Here is a 22,298-nt window from a genome sequence, read left to right on the forward strand (position 1 = left end):
CCACTCAGGTCCGTCATCTGTTAAAAATATAAGGGACTTCCAAGTTACTGGTAGCAGAAAGGCTCTGGAAAAGCGAAATGGCCCTTGCCCCCCAAAAGAAATTCAGAAAATTTTGTGCTCCCAAATCCAAATGCCTAATCTACAATAATTTGTTCTCCAATTGTCAAATAGCGCTCCGTCCCCCCCAGATCTCGCCGTATGGCTGAGCGGTACGATACAGCCACATATGGGGTATTGACACTTTTATAAGAAATTGTGTGACACATTTCGGCACCATTTTTACCCATTGCCCTGTGTGAAAATGTAAAATCTGAGGGTAAAACATTTTTTTGTGGTAAAAATATAATTATGCTTTTTTCACTGCCCAATGGTATAAATTTAAAAATTAAAAAATACTCACTACTTCCCTAGATGAATTCCTTGAGAGGTGTAGTTTACAAAATGGGGTCACTTGTGGGGGTTTCTGCTGTTTTGGCATGTCAGCGACTCTTCAAATGTGACATGGTGTCTGCAACCTATCCCAGCCAACATAGCGCTCCTTTCTCTTCCGAACCCTGCCGTACACCAAAGCAGTGGTTTTCCCCCACATATGGGGTATCGGTGTACTCAGGAGAAATTGCACAACAAATTTCACGGTGCAATTTCTCCTGTTATCCTTATGATAATGCAAAATTAGGGAATGAAAAACATTTTTTGTGGGAAAAATGTGAAAATTTTATTTTTATGGCTCAATATTATAAACTTCTGTGAAGCACCTGGGGGTGCAAGGTGCTCACCACACATCTAGATAAGTTCCCTAAGGGGTCTAGTTTCCAAAATGGTGTCGCTTGTGGGAGGTTTCCACTGTTTAGGCACATTAGGGGCCCCCCAAATGCAACATGGCGTCCGCTAATTATTCAAACAAATTTTACATTCAAAAAGTCAAATGGCGCTCCTTCCCTTCCGAACCCTGCCGTGCGCCCAAACAGTGGTTTGCCTCCACATATGGGGTATCAGCGTGTTCAGGAGAAATTGCACAACAAACTTCATGGTGCAATTTATCCTATTACCCTTATGATAATGCAAAATTAAGGGATGAAAAACGTTTTTGTTGGAAAAATGTGAAAATTTTATTTTTACAGCTCAATATTATAAACTTCTGTGAAGCACCTGGGGGTGCAAGGTGCTCACCACACATCTAGATAAGTTCCCTAAGGGGTCTAGTTTCCAAAATGGTGCCACTTGTGGGGGGTTTCCACTGTTTAGGAACATCAGGGGCTCCCCAAATACAACATGGCGTCCGCTAATTATTCAAACAAATTTTACATTCAAAAAGTCAAATGGCGCTCCTTCCCTTCCGAACCCTGCCGTGCGCCCAAACAGTGGTTTGCCTCCACATATGGGGTATCAGCGTGTTCAGGAGAAATTGCACAACAAACTTCATGGTGCAATTTATCCTATTACCCTTATGATAATGCAAAATTAAGGGATGAAAAACGTTTTTGTTGGAAAAATGTGAAAATTTTATTTTTACAGCTCAATATTATAAACTTCTGTGAAGCACCTGGGGGTGCAAGGTGCTCACCACACATCTAGATAAGTTCCCTAAGGGGTCTAGTTTCCAAAATGGTGCCACTTGTGGGGGGTTTCCACTGTTTAGGAACATCAGGGGCTCCCCAAATACAACATGGCGTCCGCTAATTATTCAAACAAATTTTACATTCAAAAAGTCTAATGGCGCTCCTTCCCTTCCGAACCCTGCAGTGCGCCCAAACAGTGGTTTTCCCTCACATATAGGATATCAGCGCGCTCAAGAGAAATTGCACAAAAAATTTTGGGGTCCATTTTTTCCTGTTACCCCTGTGAAAATAAAAAAAATTGGGTCTAAAGTAACATTTTTGTGAAAAAAGTTAAATGTTAATTTTTTTCTTCTACATTCCAAAAATTCCTGTGAAGCACCTGAAGGGTTAATAAAGTTCTTGAATGTGGTTTTGAGCACCTTGAGGGGTGCAGTTTTTAGAATGGTGTCACTTTTGGGTATTTTCTGTCATAAAGACCCCTCAAAGTGACTTCAAATATGATGTGGTCCCTAAAAAAATGTTTTTGTAAATTTTGTTGGAAAAATTTGAAATCGCTGGTCAACTTTTAACCCTTATAGCTCCATAACAAAAAAAAAATTTGGGTTCCAAAATTGTGCTGATGTAAAGTAGACATGTGGGAAATGTTGTTTATTAACTATTTTGTGTGACATATCTCTCTGATTTAAGGGCATGAAAATTCAAAAAACCAAGCAATGTGAACTGAGGTCTAAGATGATAGACATGCAAGAAATAGGAGCATGTTCACACTAGCAAAAAGAAGCAAAACCTACAAAAGACAAAAATATATCTCATACCCTACCATCATTATATATAAATGTAAAGCAAAGTTGCATAATAAATATAGGGTACTTAGTGAACTTAGTGAAAATTCAAAGTTTGAAAATTGCAAAATTTTCAAAATTTTCGCCAAATTTCCGATTTTTTCACAAATAAACGCAAGTGATATCAAAGAAATTTTACCACAATCATGAAGTACAATATGTCACGAAAAAACAATCTCAGAATCAGGGGGATCCGTTGAAGCGTTCCAGAGTAATTACTTCATAAAGTGACAGTGGTCAGAATTGAAAAAATTGGCCCGGTCACGAAGGCAAAAACAGGCTCTGGCACGAAGTGGTTAAAAAAAAGCAGCAGTTTTCCAACTCAGTCAGGAAAAAAAAGATTTCTGAAATCTCATAGCTTTTGCTGGTACTCTATAAAGCAGCTTTTAATTTGCATAAAGACGCAGCAAAAACATAATGTGTGAACATAGCCTTAACCAGATTAACCCTACATCTGCAGGTAAATAGCATTTGAGGACATGACAGGTTCCTTTCAATGGTCTTAATTTGGTATAATATGCATAATATGGACAGTACTGTGCAAGAGTTTTACGTGTGGGAAAAAATGCTGGAAAGTAAGAATGCTTTTAAAAATAGACTTATGAATAATTAATTTTTTTTCACCTGCTTCAAACTTTTGCACAGTATTGTACATGTGCAATGTGCATGGTTCTAAAAGGCATTATGTTCTTACATTTAATGACAGTTTTGGAATGCTAGTAGGAAAAAAGCCATGAGCTATGTTATACATAATAATAAAAGCTATAGATACAGCAAATCACTACAGTCTTAATGTACCCCCGAAGCATAGCACTACAGTCAAAGCTATGAAGTTGTTTTACTATGTTCAGCTAATAATGAAATATATTTTATACTCTTAAATCAAGCTTCCAGTCTGGTAAATCAAGGCTTTTGCTCAAGGATCCGGAAAGCAGCATGTACAGTGTAAAAGATATATGTATGCTGCTATGGTGATCAAGAATAATCGTATAAATCGCATACTGCTATCCTATCTAAAGTGATAGAAGTTTACATTATTTATATACAATACTACGTAAGCATTTTAGGTATATGTGGAAAAAAGATGCAAAGTATAAATGTACAACATGCTTCAAAAATAGACGTGTTAATAGTTTATGTTTATCAATTAACAAATTAAAAAGCGGATGAACAAAAGAGCAATCTAAATTAAATCAATTATTGAACATCCAAAGATCTTGGAGAACTAACCTCAGATCTTCTGTGGATGTAGGTTTGTGCTAATGCTTCTGTCTCTTCATGTAATCCCAGACAGACTTGATGATGTTGAGATCATTGCTCTGTGGGGGACATATCATCACTTCCAGGACTCATCAGTCTTCTTTATGCTAAAGATAGCTTTTAATTATATTATTAATGACAGAAAATCTGTGGTTAGTTCTCCAAGTTGTTTGGAACAACCTTGTTACTGATTTCTTTCAAAAACTGTGGGGAAGTGTACCTAGAAGAATTGACGCTTTTTGAATGCAAAGGTCACACCAAATATTGATATGATTTAGATTTCTCTTTTTTGTTCATTCAATTTGTATTTTGTTAATTGATAACAATAAATAATTTGATTTTGAAAGCATTATTACTTTGCAGCATTTTTTCTCAGACATACTTGATGATGTTGAGATCATGGCTCTGTGGGGGCCATATCATCACTTCCATGACTCATCATCAGTCTTCTTTATGCTAAAGATAGTTCTTAATAATATTCTTAATGACAGAAGATCTGTGGCTATTTCTCCAAGATATTTGGAACAACCTTACTGCTAAGTCCTTTCAAAAACTGTGTGCAAGTATATCTAAAAGAATTGATGCTTTGTGCTGTTTTGAATGCAAAGATCACACCAAATATTGATATGATTTAGATTTCTCTTATGTTCATTCAATATGCATTTTGTTAATTGATAATAATAAATTATTTGCTTTTGAAAGCATTATTACTTTGCAGCATTTTTTACACATATTCCTATAACTTTTGCACATTACTATACTGTATATGTTAGCAACGAGACTCAGAGAATAAGAGGAGGTGATGAGTACGGTAATTCTAGAGAATAATATTATTTTATCTTTTTATTTCAGGGACTTGCTATAGGAAATGGTATTACAGATTATAACTTGGATCACTATTCCTTTTTATATTTTGCATATTACCATGGTCTTTTGGATATAAAGTAAGTGAAAAGCAAACACCTGATCAATATATATGTAAAAGATCTGTATATGTCCCATATTTTTATCTTTCTCTACATGCAAAAGAAAATGTGTGTCAAATTCTTCAAAATGGTGCAGGTTGATTGGTGAATTTTTTGCAAAATCAAAGATGCTCTTCTTTTTACCTTTTTTGAGCATTTTTTTGTGTAAAAAGTCACAAAATGTTGCACAAAAATAAAAATTAGACAGCTTTTATACTTCACTAAGGTACTGGAGGATAATTGCACAAAAAAATTAGTGAAATTTCAAAAAATTCACAAATGATGAATTTGGCTAAAACATCCAGATAAGGAAAACCAAGCCCATGTTGTTAAAAAAAAAAAATCAGTAAAAAGCAAGCTAAAGTTAACTTAAAAAGGGAACAAATTAAATATTGATTTTTTTTTTGGCCGGATTTGATGAGGAGCGTGTTGTAGTCAGACACTTCTTATTCATTACTCGGCACATGCTTCCTAACAAATTGATGTGTCTGATGAGTTTTCTGTGCCTCTGTGGCACTTAGCCAGAAATCTTGCTCCAGTATGCTTACTGGCGTAAGTAACGCCAAAACTAGTCATGAATTAGACAAGCTGAGGTGTCACGCCCCTACAACGCCATCGTCTTGCCCATTTTGGCAGAGCTGGAAAAAACTGGTATGAAAACGCCAAAAGTTGCAAAATTTTTCTGCAACTCTTGAGTTGCTCCCAAATTTTGCAACTTTTCAAAGCAATTTATGCCACAATTCTGGCAACATTGTTTTGATGAATTTGGGCCATAATGCCTTTTAATTCTCAGTCCACTGTTCTTTATAGCTTTCCTTTTATCCCTGATATAGGACCTGGTCACGTCTGGAGCACTTTTGCTGTACAGAAAAAGGTTGTGATTTTCTTACTCCTAGCAGCCTGGCATGTAAGATAGCAGTAAGTATTATGGTCATTGACTGATCACAAGCGTTCTGTGAAAATTCACTTTGTACAATACACATGGTAAATAGCAAAAATCATATCACAATGTAAGTGTACTGAAATACTGTAACACATAAGATATGTGAACACAATGTCTGATCACTAAAGTGTCACCTGACATAACGCCACAATGTCAGCAATAATGAAATCTACAACTTTCATTACTATAATGGTGACTATTCTCTTTCTAGACTAACCTTGCCTTCTCCAAGGCACACAACTCCAAGCTGAATATATATAATATTTATCAGCCATGTGTGGAGGGAGAGCCTGGTGAGATAAGGTACATAGGTCATATATATGTATATCTGTTCTGTGTATATGTAATGTTTACACTTTCTACCTTACAGACCACTCTAAGGCGGTGACTTAATTAAAGGGAAAATCTTCTAGAATAATATTTTCAGATGATGTAGTGATGTTGTCAAATATTATATTGGTAGAGACCAGCGGTCACTGAGGATGCGACTTGGTCTGGAGCGCTTGGGATCCTGCCAACCCAAGTTGTATTTTCAGCTGGATGTGCATTCTTGGACACACATCCAGTTGAACTCTATTGGAGTACAGAGAGCCATTGGCTCCCTGCACTACAATAGCTTTACACACCGCCGGCCTATCAGAAGCAGGCAGCTGATGTGGGGTCATCATAGGTGAAGCAATTACATTACTTCATTTCGCCTCGTATGTCAGATGAAGTAGCCGCTCCACCATTCCAGCCCCCACATAAGCATACTAGGCTAGATTGGGGAACATTATAAGTGTTTAAGGGCCGGAATGGGAGCATTTTAAGTATATTGGGCCAGAATTGGGGTATTATAAGTGTATGGGGGGCCAGAAATGGGACATTATAAGTATATGTGGCCACCATAGGGGCATTATGAGCGTATGGGGCCCAGAATGGGGGTGTTATAAGTGTCTGAGGGCCAGAATGTGGGCATTATAAGTGTATGGAGGCATTATAAGTATATGGGTACCATAATGGGTGCATTATAAGTTTCTGAGGGCCAGAATGGGGGGCATTATAAGTAGACAGAGCCAGAATTTAGGTACAATTTAAGTGTTTAGGGGCATTATAAATATATGGGGCTGTCAGGGACGACAGTGACGACACCGGGGAGATAACACAATATGCCACCGCTGGCATCACTTAGTCAAGACTTCGTCAAGATTGAGCAGGGATTCGCGCACACATGATCCTGATTACTCACTTCGTAGCTATAGGCAAGCGAGCACAAAGCGTATGGCGTACACACCTCCAGATTCCAAAGCATGGAATATGTGTATACGCCCCCGTATGGTTTCTGCCAGCTTCATGATAATCCACTTATTATTATTCGCTGCTACCACCGACCCAATTTGAAATATAATACAGGCCTGGTCAGACGCCTGCGTTCTGGTAGCGTATATGGCTTCGGGGAAGGGAACGATTACAGAGCAAAAGAAACAGGACTATTACATTTTATATTTAATCCAAAAGGGAGGCAGTGTTTATGAAAAATATACAAAAGGTTTTACAATAGGGGACATTTACAGTACAGAATATACAGTTACACAAATAAAATAGGATTAAAGAAGAACTTACTATAAAGTTTGCAGAGACGATTCTGTATAGGTGGAGGGGGGGCATCCCAATTTGATTTGACCGTTATCGAATGTGATCCTTTGCTTATAGAATCTATATCCCCCGGCAGTGAATAGTGACCCATCCTCAGTCGGGTCTTTTATGCTGAAGGGGAACACCTGCCCACACATCCCCTGAGATGACATCATGTGTGATGGGCTCCAGCCTTCACATTTTTATTAAAATATCTGGCTTCTGTGATAACTTATCGCTGGTTGATCGCAGAAGCCCGAAAGTGATACTATATTTTCTATTATGAATTTACCTATCTTTAGAGACCACACATGACATAGCTACCATCTGGTATTTTGTACTTTTGCGTTACCACTCCTCGAAGGGGCGTACCGCTACGGAAAATTATGCATATTGTTCCTTAGCTGACCCTGCCACTAAAAATATGGGTCCCATTATTATCAGAAGTATAGAACTTCAGATATTTCATATTTCATGAAGGTGCCAAAAATCCTGGAGTCTGCAGCTGGGAATTGTCCTGGTTATTGTGAGTAGGGTTTGAACTCAGTGAGCTGCCCTTGTCACCAAGGTGTAAATTTATCGCAGGTCTGTGTCACTAGAAAATACACTCGCATGTTAATTGGGTTTGCCACCTCTCTTTGTACTGACATTTGCCTACAGACAGCTTCGTGGAGGATTGTCAGCTCTTCTCCTCTGACAAATACTATAGGGGAGGGAGGATGAGGTATTTCAGAGGGAGAGAGAAATCCTTAATATTTTCTTAATATTTTTATGACAGGAACCAACATGGAAAACATTACAAGTGTATGGGGTACAGAATGGGGAACATTACAAATGTATGGGGGTCATAAAGAGGGACATCATGAGTGTATGGGAACCAGAATGGGGTACATTATAAGTATATGGGGGCCAAAATGAGACATCAAAAGTGTATAGGGCCAGCATGTGGGACACAATAAGTGAATGGGGGCCAGAATGTGGGGACATTATGAGTGTATGTGGGCCGTAATAGGAGACATTATAGGTGCATGGAGGCCAGAATGGGGGATATTATAAGTGTATGGGGGTCAGAATGAGTGACAGTATAAGAGCATGGAGTCCAAACTGGGGAACATTACAAGTGTATTGGGGATAGAATGGGGAACATTACAAGTTTACGGGGGCCAGAATGGGGAACATTATAAGTTTATGGGAGCCAGAAGAGGGACATAATAAGTGTATGGTGGCCAGAATGGGGACATTATATAGGTGCTTCTCACAAAATTAGAATATCATCAAAAATTTAATTTATTTCAATTCTTCAATACAAAAAGTGAAACTCATATATTATATAGATTCATTACAAACAGAGTGATCTATTTCAAGTGTTTATTTCTGTTAATGTTAATGATTATGGCTTACAGCCAATGAAAACATAAAAGTCATTATCTCAGTAAATTAGAATAATTAACAAAAACACCTGCAAAGGCTTCCTAAGCATTTAAAAAGGTCCCTTAGTCTGCTTCAGTAAGCTCCACAATCATGGGGAAGACTGCTGACTTGACAGATGTCCAGAAGGGAGTCATTGACACACTCCACAAGGAGGGTAAGCCACAAAAGGACATTGCTAAAGAAGCAGGCCGTTCAGAGTGCTGTATCCAAGCATATTAATGGCAAGTTGAGTGGAAGGAAAATGTGTGGTAGTAAAAGGTGCACAAGCAACCGGGATAACCGCAGCCTTGAAAGGATTATTAAGAAAAAGCCATTTAAAAATTTGGGGGAGATTCACTGGACTGATGCTGGAGTCATTGCTTGAGTCATTGCTTCAAGAGCCACCACACACAGACGTATCCAGGACATGGGCTACAAGTGTCGTATTCCATGTGTCAAGCCACCCATGACCAATAGACAACGCCAGAAGCTTCTTACCTGGGCCAAGGAGAAAAAGAACTGGACTGTTGCTCAGTGGTCCAAGGTGTTATTTTCAGATGAAAGTAAATTTTGCATTTATTTTGGAAATCAAGGTCCCAGAGTCTGGAGGAAGAGTGGAGAGGCCACAATCCAAGCTGATCGAGGTCTAGTGTGAAGTTTCCCCAATCAGTAATGGTTTGGGGAGTCATGACATCTGCTGGTGTAGGTTCACTGTGTTTTATCAAGACCAAAGTCAGTGCAGCCGTCTACTAGGAAATTTTAGAGCACTTCATGCTTCCCTCTGCCGACAAGCTTTTTGGAGATGGAAATTTCATTCTCCAGCAGGACTTGGCACCTGTCCACACTGTCAAAAGTACCAATACCTGGTTTAAAAACAACAGTATCACTGTGCTTGATTGGCCAGCAAACTCGCCTGACCTTAACCCCATAGAGAATCTATGGGGTATTGTCAAGAGGAAGATGAGAGACACCAGACCCAACAATGCAGACGAGATGAAGGCTGCTATCAAAGCAACATGGGCTTCCATAACACCTCAGCAGTGCCACAGGCTGATCGCCTCCATGCCACGCCACATTGATGCAGTAATTGATGCAAAAGGAGCCCCGACCAAGTATTGAGTGCATTTACTGAACATACATTTCAGTAGGCCAACATTTCGGATTTTAAAATCATTTTTCAAGCTGGTGTTATAAAGTATTCTAATTTACTGAGATAATGACTTTTGTGTTTTCATTGGCTGTAAGCCATAATCATCAACATTAACAGAAATAAACACTTGAAATAGATCACTCCGTTTGTAATGACTCTATATAATATATGAGTTTCACTTTTTGTATTAAAGAACTGAAATAAATTACATTTTTGAGGATATTCTAATTTTATGAGAAGCACCTGTAAGTACGGTATATGGAATCACAGACAGGGAAGAGAAGACCCAGTGTTCTGTCTGGCCCCTGTGCACCAAAATCTGATTAGCAGAAAACTGCAAAGGGTAATTAAAGAAGAACCACAAAGCAGATTTCTTCACCAAAGGTATCAATGTATCCAGAATTACAGCGCGATTACAGCCATGTCTTTACTTCACATTTTAAAATTGTGCTGACATATTCTCTTTAAGCAGGAGTCCAAAAACAAATTTAAAAAAAAGAAGAAATTATACATTTTCTGTCTGCAGGGACTACGGGGACCATATTAAGGCTTATCACCCTGGCACAATGTCTATTGAACGTCATGCCCAATTCAGTCAGGTACGTAAATGAAGAAAACATACCAAGCACTCAATAGGCAAATCAATGATAGTAGCTACGACATGCCAATGAATGATTGCACTTGCTCACGACCATGTATTTCTGAATGAGTTAAAAGACTATTTTCAGTAGATGTTATTTTTGATTTCATTTAGAAATTGTCCTTTATTATTCGACAGAAATTGAGAGATTTAAACAAGCCAATATCACTGGGTGTTCCTTGTGTGAATGATACAGACCTCTCTACCTACATGAACAACCCAGAGGTGCGGTCAGCATTACACATCCCGAATGAACTGCCCCGGTGGGAGATCTGCAAGTAATTCTTTTAAATGGCACTATTTTACCTATTCAGTATTTGAGAATTTTCCATTACTATTTAGTGATGACGGGAAACCAGTTGGCTTGAAACTAGAGACACATTGATATCACATGTTTTTTTATTGAATTGATAGTCCAATTGTGGAAGTAGTAGATGGGTTGATACTAGTGTTGAGCGAGCACTAAAATGCCCGGGTGCTCGAAGCTCGGGCCGAGCTCACCGTGATACTCGGGTGCTCGACCCGAGCAACGAGCCCAATGTTAGTCTATGGGAGACCCGAGCATTTTTGCGGCGGCACCCCCGGCAGTCTGTAGAAAGCCTAAAAAGTGCCCAAAACGATAGTGACAGTGCTCAAAAGACATGGGGACAACATGGGCATTGCCCCAGGAGGCATTTCTGACCCCCAGGTCACTGCTGTCAACAATGTGGTCAGAGGTACCCCTTTACAGCCTGTGACGTATTAGTACGGCACAGGCTACCTCCCCCGGTTCAGTGAGGGCTCCGGCGGTGAGCCTCACTGAACCGAGCACATGTCAGCTGATTATTACAGCTGACATGTGCCCGCAACAGCCGCGGGTGGAATCGCGATCCACCCGCGGCTGTTAACATGTTAAATGCCGCTGTCAATCTCCGACAGCGGCATTTTACACGCGCTTCCGGGAAGAGCGTCCTAAGCCCCGCCCATCGGCGACCCCGTCACGTGATCGCGGGTCACCAATGGGCGCGCATGACAACCCAGGGTCTGCAGCAGACGCCTGCTATTGTCATGAGCTGGTCACTATGAGCGCCACCTAGTGGTCGGCGCTCATAGCACAGGACCATTTTTGCTGCATACAGGGGATCTGCTGATTCCCTGTATGTAGCAGAGGCGATCGGACAGATGCTGCTTCTAGTCTCCTATGGAGACTATAGAAGCATGCAAAAAGTGAAAAAAAAAAGTTTTTAAAAATATAAAAAAAATTAAAAATATATAAAAGTTTAAATCACCCCCCGTTCGCCCCATTCAAAATAAAATAATAAAATAAAAACCCTACATAGACATATTTAGAATCGCCGCGTTCAGAATCGCCCGATCTATCAATGTAAAAAAAGAATTAATCCGATCGGTAAACAGCGTAACGAGAAAAAAATTCTAAACGCCAGAATTACGTTTTTTGGTTGCTGCAAAATTGCAATAAAATGCAATAACGGGCAATCAAAACATCGGATCTACCCCAAAATGTTATCAATAAAAATGTCAGCCCGGCGCGCAAAAAATAAGCCCTCACCCAGCCCCAGATCCTGAAAAATGGAGACGCTACGGGTCTTAGAAAATGGTGCTATTTTTTTTTTAACCAAATTTTGGAATTTTTTTTCATCACTTAAATAAAAAAGAACCTATACATGTTTGGTGTCTACGAACTCGTAATGACCTGGAGAATAAGAATGGAAGGTCAGTTTTAGCATTCAGTGAACGTGGTAAAAAAATAAATAAAAAACAACTGTGGTATTGCACTTTTTTTGCAATTTCACCGCACTTGGAATTTTTTTCCCGTTTTCCCGTACATGATATGGTAAAACTAGTAATGGCGTAGAAAAGTACAACTCGTCCCACAAAAATAAGCCCTCACATGGCCATATTGTCAAAAAATAAAAACGCTATGGCTCTGGGAACAAGGGGAGCAAAAAACGAAAATGCAAAAACGAAAAATCCCAAGGTTGCTAAAGGGTTAAGCCACTTTTACGGGCTAACAATAAAACGTTTAAAAACGAAACTGAAACGATTTTCCTGTGAAATATGTTAAGGAACTTCCTTTCCATGGTAAAGACTTGTGTATAAGGTAAAATAAATAACCAAAAACAAAAATACTCCTCCACACCTTGGGCTATGTTCACAAGTAGCATTTTTTATGCATTTTTGCACTTTTGTATTGCTTTCAACCGTGACAAATGCATTCACCAGGAAATGTCATTTTAACATTTTACAATCTTATCTGGCCATGTGCTGTGTGACACATGCATACAGTGCTGAAAAGACATGGGAACAGCATGGGGAAGACCCCTGGAAGCATCTCCGACACCCAGGTCACTGCCTAAAAGTGTGCCCATCAGAAGTGATCCTTGCCGCATCAGAAGATGCAGACTTGCAACTATCCCCGTGCAAGTCCTTGTCCCAGGGCAGTGTTCAATTGTAAATCCCCCATTCCTTGCAATGCAAGCGCAAGTATGCAGCCTGCCACCCACCCACCCCCAGGCTGCAATACCATACTGCTAGCTTGCTTGCACTTGAAATTGGGCCTTTTAGGCATGTGGAGGCGGAATCTGGCCACCATGTCATGGCTGCGTCGGCGGCCTGGTATCCATACTCAGTCCCCAGCCGCCCGGCGGCCGGGTGTCCACGCTCGGTCCCCAGCCGCCAGGGGGCGGCCGGGTATCCATACTCGGTCCCCAGCCACCCTGCGGCCGGGCGTCCACACACGGTCCCCAGCCGCCTGGGGGCGGCCGGGTGTCCATAAACGGTCCCCAGCCGCTCCTATTTGAAGGACAGCCTAACCACAAACACGTGGACAAGTGAATGTGGCCAGGGATGGTCGGTCTCACTGACGCCTTCACACTGGGTTAATATTGTGGAAGCCGGGACACAGTTGGACACTGGGATGCAACACGTCCTCCAGACATAGTGGATTGCGGGTCCTGGGTCAATCAGGCTTCAACACAAAGTTCAAAAGGTAGACAGCAGCAGTGGTCGGCCTCCTACACAACGAGTAAATTATTCATGATCATCAGGCCATCCATCTCCTTAGCTTTCTGTTCCTTGGAATGCAAGCGCATGTATGTAGTAGCGGCTAGGCCTGAGGTGGTCAGCGTTTTGGCGCATATCCTACCTCCTCCGAGGATTGCTGGATGTTTTCCTGCTACTATCCCAGTTCTGACTCCCGTTAAAACAAAGCTTCAGGTGATGAATGATAGATGAGGTGGTGGCAAAGAAGAAAGAGCAGGAGGAACAGGGACCATTCACATCAATATCAGGCCAGTCAACCACACATGTCTTGTAGGATATGTTTCTGTACCAAAAGGAGCAGTTCGGCTACACAGTTATAGGGCATACAGTGAGTGCAATGCCTACCAAAAATTTTGAGGCACTCCAATGCCCCTTGGAAATGACATGGAGGTCAGAGGGCCTTAACTAAACCGTTTTTTCCATTTATAGCAACTGGGTCTCCTGTGCACTGTTGGCCTAAGCAGGGAATGGAAGGCTTTCCAAAAATTATGAGGAACTGCAATGGCCCTTGAAACAGATGTGGATTACAGCATACTAAAAAACTATGCATTGAAAAGTAAAAGCTGACTAAAATTAGGAGGAAATGCAATGCCCGTTGGGAGAGTCATGGAGGTTAGAGAAAATTAAAAACAACATTTCAATGCGCCTTGGAAGAGCTGTGGAGCTCAGAATGGTTTAACAAGACGGTTTTAATGCCCCTTGGAAGAGACGTGGAAGTCACAGTAGCTTAACAAGACGGTTTTAATGCCCCTTGGAAGAGACATGGAGGTCACAGTAGCTTAACAAGATGGTTTTAATGCCCCTTGGAAGAGACGTGGAGGTCGCAGTAGCTTAACAAGACGGTTTTAATGCCCCTTGGAGAAGTGGTGGAGGTCACAGTAGCTTAACAAGACGGTTTTAATGCTCCTTGGAAGAGACGTGGAGGTCGCAGTAGCTTAACAAGACAGTTTTAACGCCCCTTGGAGAAGTGGTGGAGGTCGCAGTAGCTTAAAAAGACGGTTTAAATGCCCCTTGGAAGAGACGTGGAGGTTGCAGTAGCTTAAAAAGATGGTTTTAATGCCCCTTGGAAGAGACGTGGAGGTCGCAGTAGCTTAAAAAGACGGTTTTAATGCCCCTTGGAAGAGACGTGGAGGTCACAGTGGAATAAAAAGACAATATCAATGCCCCTGGGAAAAGTAGTGGAGGTCACAGTATCTTAACAAGACGGTTTTAATGCCCCTTGGAAGAGCAGTGGAGGTCGCAGTAGCTTAAAAAGACGGTTTTAATGCCCCTTGGAAGAGACGTGGAGGTCACAGTAGCTTAACAAGACAGTTTTAATGCCCCTTGGAAGAGACGTGGAGGTCACAGTGGAATAAAAAGACAATATCAATGCCCCTGGGAAAAGTGGTGGAGGTCGCAGTAGCTTAACAAGATGGTTTTAATGCCCCTTGGAAGAGCGGTGGAGGTCGCAGTAGCTTAACAAGACGGTTTTAATGCTCCTTGGAGAAGTGGTGGAGGTCGCAGTTGCTTAAAAAGATGTTTTAAATGCCCCTTGGAATAGACGTGGAGGTCGCAGTAGCTTAACAAGACGGTTTTAATGCCCCTTGGAAGAGACGTGGAGGTCGCAGTAGCTTAACAAGACGGTTTAAATGCCCCTTGGAAGAATGGTGGAGGTCGCAGTAGCTTAACAAGACGGTTTAAATGCCCCTTGGAAGAGACGTGGAGGTTGCAGTAGCTTAACAAGATGGTTTAAATGCACTTGGAAGAGACGTGGAGGTCGCAGTAGCTTAACAAGACGGTTTAAATGCACTTGGAAGAGACGTGGAGGTCGCAGTAGCTTAACAAGACGGTTTTAATGCCCCTTGGAAGAGACGTGGAGGTCGCAGTAACTCAACAAGACGGTTTAAATGCCCCTTGGAAGAGACGTGGAGGTCGCAGTAGCTTAACAAGACGGTTTTAATGCGCCTTGGAAGAGACGTGGAGGTCGCAGTAGCTTAACAAGACGGTTTAAATGCCCCTTGGAAGAGACGTGGAGGTCGCAGTAGCTTAACAAGACGGTTTAAATGCCCCTTGGAAAAGACGTGGAGGTTGCAGTAGCTTAACAAGACGGTTTAAATGCCCCTTGGAAGAGACGTGGAGGTCGCAGTAGCTTAACAAGACGGTTTTAATGCCTTTTGGAAGAGACGTGGAGGTTGCAGTAGCTTAACAAGACGGTTTAAATGTCCCTTGGAAGAGACGTGGAGGTTGCAGTAGCTTAACAAGACGGTTTAAATGCCCCTTGGAAGAGACGTGGAGGTCGCAGTAGCTTAACAAGACGGTTTTAATGCCTTTTGGAAGAGACGTGGAGGTTGCAGTAGCTTAACAAGACGGTTTAAATGTCCCTTGGAAGAGACGTGGAGGTTGCAGTAGCTTAAAAGGACGGTTTTAATGCCCCTTTGAAAAGTGGTGGAGGTCTCAGTTGCTTAACAAGACGGTTTAAATGCCTCTTGAAAGAGACGTGGAGGTCGCAGTAGCTTAACAAGACGGTTTTAATGCCCCTTGGAAGAGACGTGGAGGTCGCAGTAGCTTAACAAGACGGTTTTAATGCCCCTTGGAAAAGTGGTGGAGGTCTCAGTTGCTTAACAAGACGGTTTAAATGCCCCTTGGAAGAGACGTGGAGGTCGCAGTAGCTTAACAAGACGGTTTAAATGCCCCTTGGAAGAGACGTGGAGGTCGCAGTAGCTTAATAAGACGATTTAAATGCCCCTTGGAAGAATGGTGGAGGTCGCAGTAGCTTAACAAGACGATTTTAATGCCCCTTACAAGAGCCATGCAGTACAGCATATTAAAAACATTATTCCCATTATTGAGGAGTGGGTCTCCCATAGTCTTTGCCTATGCCTTCCAAGCAAAATCTGGCAAAAATTAGGACGGAGGAACTTGCAATGCTGGCAACACGGACCACAGTCACCCTGGTGGTATAGTGCTGGTGGAGGCTGAGGATAAGAAGAAGAGCAAAATACTGCCGAAATGAGGAAGCGTATACCCATGTGTGGGTGTGAAGCGGTGCATGGGAATACACCTCCCGAAATAACACAGTGGATTTGACTTTATGTTACTCTGCTGTCATTTGGTGGTGATGAGAAGTCTGGCCCAATCCAGCCCTTGTTCATTTTGATAAGGGTCAGCTTGTCAGCATTGTCAGTTGACAGGCGAGTGCGCTTATCAGTTATAATTCCCCCAGCGGCACTAAAAACACGCTCCGATAACACGCTAGCGGCAGGGCAGGCCAGGACCTCCAAGGCGTACAGAGCGAGTTCATTGCAAGTGTCCAGCTTGGATACCCAATAATTAAAAGGCACAGAGGAATCACAGAGGATGCTGGTACGGTCGGCCAGGTACTCCCTCACCATCTTTTGAAACTTTCCACTCCTTGTGAGAGTACCCCGCGCCTCAGGGCCTGTAAGCTGGGCGGGTCTCAGAAAACTGTCCCAGAATGTTGACCGTGTTCCCCCGCCTCTGCTGGATTGGAGTTGCGTCTCTCTCGCCTGTACGCCTTGGTTGGTCAACGAACTGTGACCTCTGCCGCTAGCGTGTTCAGATGGGAATTTTTTTAACAGTTCTGCAGCAAGGGCTTTCTGGTACTGCCACATTTTTTGTAGACCTCTCCACCTCAGGAATAAGAGAGTGAAAATTGTCCTTGTAGCGGGGGTCTAAAAGTGTCATCAACCGGTAATGACTGTCACCCAACATTTTGACAACGCGAGGGTCACGGTTAAGGCAGCGTGACATAAAGTCAGCCATGCGTGCCAGACTGGTAACAGGTAAGACTTCCGTGTCCTCACCAAGATGACGACTGACCATGCTCTCCTCCTCCTCCTCCCCCCTGTCCTGAGGCCGCCCACGCTGAACCGACTGTATGACAGTTGTACAGGTACTACCGTCTACAGTGCATGATACCAGCTCCTGTTCTTCCTCCTCCTCCTCCTCTCCCTCATTGTCCCCCAATGCACGTTGGGATGAGATGAGGCTGGGCTGTGTGTAATCGCCCGCTACGGCTTCTTGATCCATCTCATCATACTCTGGCTGCAATGCCTCCTCTTTAATTCTCTGCAGAGAGCGTTGCAAAAGACAGACAAGTGGGATGCTGACGCTAATGATGGCGTCATTGCCACTCACCATCTTGGTGGATTCCTCAAAGTTTGTCAGGATGGTACATATGTCAGGCATCCAGGTCCACTCCTGAGGTCTTATGTGTGGAGTCTCACCTGAATATCGACAGCCTTGTTGCAGCTGGTACTCCACAACTGCTCTCTTCTGCTCATAAATCCTTTGCAACATGTGGAGGGTAGAGTTCCAAAGTGTGGGGACATCACACACCAGTCGGTGTGCCGGAAGCTGCAAACGCTGCTGCAACACAGCAAGGGCGGCGGAAGCTATAGCCGACTTCCGAAAATGAGCTGACAGGCGGCGTACTTTGACGAGCAGATCTGGCAACTCGGGGTACGATTTAAGAAACCGCTGAACCACGAGGTTAAGCACATGAGCCAGGCATGGTACGTTTGTGATCTCGCCTCCCCTCACAGCCGCCACCAGGTTACGGCCATTGTCACACACGACCATGCCTGGATGTAGGTTCTGCGGTCTCAGCCACAGATCTGCCTGCTCTTTCACAGCTGTCCACAACTCACAAGCAGTGTGAGGTTTATCACCTAAGCTTATGAGTTTCAGCACAGCCTGTTGCCGCTTGGCTGAGGCAGTACTGCAGTGCTTCCAGCTTGTAACTGATGCGGTGATATCTGAGATGGAGGCTGAACATGAGGAGGAGGAGGAGGAAGATGATGTGCAGGACCTGTACACTGTGGGGGCAACTCTGACTGACATAGGGCCCGCAATCCTCGGTGTGGGGAGGATGTGTTCCGTCCCAAGGTCCGACTGGGTCCCGGCTTCCACTATGTTTACCCAGTGTGCCGTCAGGGAGATGTACCATCCCTGGCCACAAGCACTTGTCCACGTGTCCGTTGTCAGGACTCTCCCAGTAACTGCATTGTTGAGGGCACGGCTGATGTTTTGGGACACGTGCTTGTGTATTGCGGTGATGGCACACCAGGCAAAATAGTGTCGGCTTGGGACCGAGTACCGAGGGACGGCCACCGCCATAAGGTTGCGGAAGGATTCAGTCTCCACCAGCCTAAAAGGCAGCATTTCCAACGCAAGCAGTCGTGAAATGTGCGAATTTAGGACTGTGGCCTGTGGGGCGTTGGCTGCGAATTTGCGCTTTCGTTCAAAGGTCTGGGATATGGACAATTGAACGCTGCGGTGGGACGTGGACGTGGACGTTGATGCTGTTTCTTGAGAAACTGCCATAACAAGTGAAGACTGAGAGGAGGGGGCATCTTTGCATGCAGTATGGACAGGGGATTGCCTTGCACGCACAACAGGGGGTTCTATTACATGCACAACAGAGGAAGAAGCAGTGGTGACACCCGCTGACACTGGTCGTGGACCCTGGGGTTCGCCCCACAAAGTCGGGTGCTTTGCTGCCATGTGCCTGATCATGCTGGTGGTGGTCAGGCTGGTAGTTTTGTCACCCCTGCTGATGCTGGCATGGCAGGTGGTACAAATGGCCTTTTTGGGGTTATCAGCAGAGTCTTTAAAAAAATTACAGACTCTGGAAGACCTACCATAACACCAACACATCCCTCGTGTTGGTGTTACGGGGAACGGTTGCCCGCCTTCTGTCTGCGGCCACCACACTGCTTCTTCCTGCCTGTTGGGGTACTCTGCCTCCCTCCCCCTGTGTGCTGCTGGCTTCGCTCTGCGTGTCCTCCTGCCACGTTGGGTCAGTTACTAGATCATCCACCACCTCCTCCTCTTCCACTTGAGCACCACAATCCTCCTCCTCACTTTGTGGCAATTGTGTCTCGTCATCGTCCACCTCTTGTGACAAATTGCCAGCGTCGACTTCCTCTGGCCGTGGCTGTTCAGATATTTGGGTATCGCTACATGGGATCTCCTCTTCCACCACTTCAAGCGGAGGAGGCGAGAGGCACAAATATGGAAATGGACCAGTGAACAGCTCTTCAGAGTGTCCAAGTGTGGGATCAGTTGCTGTCTGACGACACTCGGAATGGTGGGAGGAAGGAGCATCAGGGTGAGGAGGAGTATGCGGGCGAGACTCACGGCTACCAAAAGTTGACCGTGTGGAAGACAGACCGGAGGTGGTGGTGCCCAGGTAACTGGAAGTATTATCTGCTATCCAATTAATAACCTATTCACACTGATCAGTTCGCAATAGTGGTCTTGTTGTTGTGTGCTTCCCTAGTAATTCGGTCAAGAACTGGGAGCGAGAAGATGTGGCTGTTGGTTGTGGCACATTTTCACCTTGGCCACGGCCCCGTCCTCTACACACACCATAACCAGAACGTCCAGTTCCACGTCCCTTGCCACGCGCCTTGCCCATTGTAAATGAAGTAAAATAGCTTACACTCACACTATCAATGGAAAAAGGGTAATAAAAAGGACATTAGAACCGTGGAAGAGGAAAACCACAGTTATATTTTTCTGGCCTACACCAGAATATTTCAAACAGATATATTTGTGTCTGAACAATCAGGGAGACACTATTACTGTTTTTCTTTACGGAAAAAATACCAAAAGCTGGATAATACAGAGATCTGACCAGTGGAACTGCAAAACCACAGTTATATTTTTCTGGCTACACCAGAATCTTTCAAACAGATATATTTGTGTCTGAACAATCAGGGAGACACTATTACTGTTTTTTTTTTACGGAAAAAATGTCAAAAAAAGGATAATACAGAGATTTGACCTGTGGAACTGCAAAACAAAAGTTATACTTTTCTGGCCTACACCAGAATCTTTCAAATAGATATATTTGTGTCTGAACAATCAGGGAGACACTATTACTGTTTTTTTTTACGGCAAAAAATGCCAAAAAAAGGATAATACAGAGATTTCACCTGTGGAACTGCAAAACCACAGTTATACTTTTCTGGCCTAAACCAGAATCTTTCAAACAGATATATTTGTGTCTGAACAATCAGGGAGACAATATTACTGTTTTTTTTTTTTATGGCAAAAAATGACAAAAAAAGGAAAATACAGAGATTTGACCTGTGGAACTGCAAAACCACAGTTATATTTTTCTGGCCTACACCAGACTCTTTTAAACAGATATATTGGTGTCTGAACAGTCGCAGACACACTCAATTTTTTTTTTTTTTGGGGGGGGGGATACCAAAAGGTTAATAAGACGTGAATTTGGACAGTCTGACTGAGGAAAAAAAAATACAAGATTTAGATGAAAAAAAAAAAAGGATTTTTCCTGGCCCCTGAGACCGGGGGGATAAGTCTAGCAATTTGACCAGCAGGAGCACACAGGACTGTAATGCAGCGTTTGCTGGTATAACCACTGCGTCTCCTATACAGCCTGCCTGCCTGCCTGATATCTGGGATGGATATTGGTCCTGAGAAGGACTGTTTGTTTGATTTGGCAGGCTTTAGAGACCCTACACTACCTATTTCGCAGTATAAATCTCTCCCTAGGTCAGCAGCACTCTCCCTACACTGTCTGATCCGGAGCGACTGTGTCCAAGATGGCGGCGCCCGGTTTTAAATACTCGAGGTGACGCTGTGCGGCCAACCAATCACTGTAATGCCCACAAACAACATGGCTGCGGCATTACAGTCACTGGCTGGCAATCCCTGCATGTTCATTGGCTCTGTAAAGAGCGCCAAACGTGCAGGGCGGAGACCCCAGCTCCCGCCCGAGTAACCCAGAAATGCTCGGTGCTCGCCGAACATCCCGAGTAGTGAGATGCTCGGGCGAGTGCCGAGCAGTGTCGAGCATGCTCGCTCAGCACTAGTTGATACAGATTTTCTTTTATGTAGGGTGTCTATTTGAGGCTTTCACACCATTAAAAAACAGTCCTTCATGGGGAATTTATTAGCAAGATCAAACCCCCAAACCACGTATATGGGCATGTAGATCTTTAAAATGTAAATGTATAGAAACCTTCTATCTCAGGGTAGGACAATGCATCTGTGGGCCCCTGTGCAATAAGTGTGTCTTTGGCAATAAAACTAGAGATCATATATACAGTATTACAGAAAAGTATCAAAACACAGGAGAGTTTAAATGGTACAAAAAGACAAATTTTATTACATCAAAAATATAATACATCAGAATAAATAACAAGTATTATAATGTATCCATAGTGGTGATTAGTGCTTCGTGTCAGGAAAATACAGCGCAATTTGAGGTACCAGCCTGCTTTAAAGCCTACATTTTAGAGGTAAAACACGATAGGAAAAGAGGGAGGAAGGAAGACTTGAGGGGAGATGCGGGCAATATACATGTACAGGTACAAGTGTGCAACAACGGTATCATGAGCCCGCAAACAAACAGCTCAAATCGCCTTACCACAAACAAAGCAGGAGGAATGCTAGGCACTGTAAAGAGAATGGTGGAAGAAAATGCCTTGACGCGCGTTTCGCCCAGAAAGGTCTGGCTTTCTCAAGAGGATGTTTGAATGGTACACTCAAGGACCTTTAAATTTGCCCCCAAGAAGGTCACATATCATATCATGAGACCGCAGTATAATATCAGTTACGGCCGCAAGTGTGGGCAAGCGCTGGGTGAGGGAGACCGTCAGGAACGCATGCACACAGCACCAGTGACTGTAATACCGGCAAGGAGGAAAGAAAAGATGAAAATCCAAGCTATTATCATAAAAGGACCAATGTCAAGAGGTAAGTATTAGAGATGAGCGTTGTTCTACTCGAACTGTTCGCCAATCTCAAATTCGAGCTGTTTTGGGCGGTGTTCGAGCCGGTCGGCGAGCACGAACAATTTGAGAAAAATTCGGCTGTTCGAGGTTATGTTCGATAAC

General features: G+C 43.2%; 1 protein-coding gene across 2 annotated transcripts in view; it reads left to right on the forward strand.

Moving 5' to 3' along the window:
* The window catches only part of LOC141272822 (lysosomal protective protein-like), an 84,074-nt gene that overhangs the window by 11,891 nt on the left and 49,885 nt on the right, over positions 1-22,298 (forward strand). The window contains exons 7-11 of one of the 2 annotated variants that reach the window (XM_073683899.1): positions 4,514-4,605; positions 5,460-5,544; positions 5,781-5,872; positions 10,270-10,342; positions 10,498-10,661. In XM_073683899.1, the coding sequence (XP_073540000.1) occupies positions 4,514-4,605; positions 5,460-5,544; positions 5,781-5,872; positions 10,270-10,342; positions 10,498-10,661 (506 nt within the window). The remainder of the gene's footprint in view (positions 1-4,513; positions 4,606-5,459; positions 5,545-5,780; positions 5,873-10,269; positions 10,343-10,497; positions 10,662-22,298) is intronic. The other variant, XM_073683900.1, reaches the window with a different exon arrangement.

The sequence above is a fragment of the Phyllobates terribilis genome, unplaced genomic scaffold (genome assembly GCF_046119375.1).
Source record: "Phyllobates terribilis strain yellow unplaced genomic scaffold, ASM4611937v1 Scaffold_5__5_contigs__length_657084704, whole genome shotgun sequence".
NCBI lineage: Eukaryota > Metazoa > Chordata > Amphibia > Anura > Dendrobatidae > Phyllobates > Phyllobates terribilis.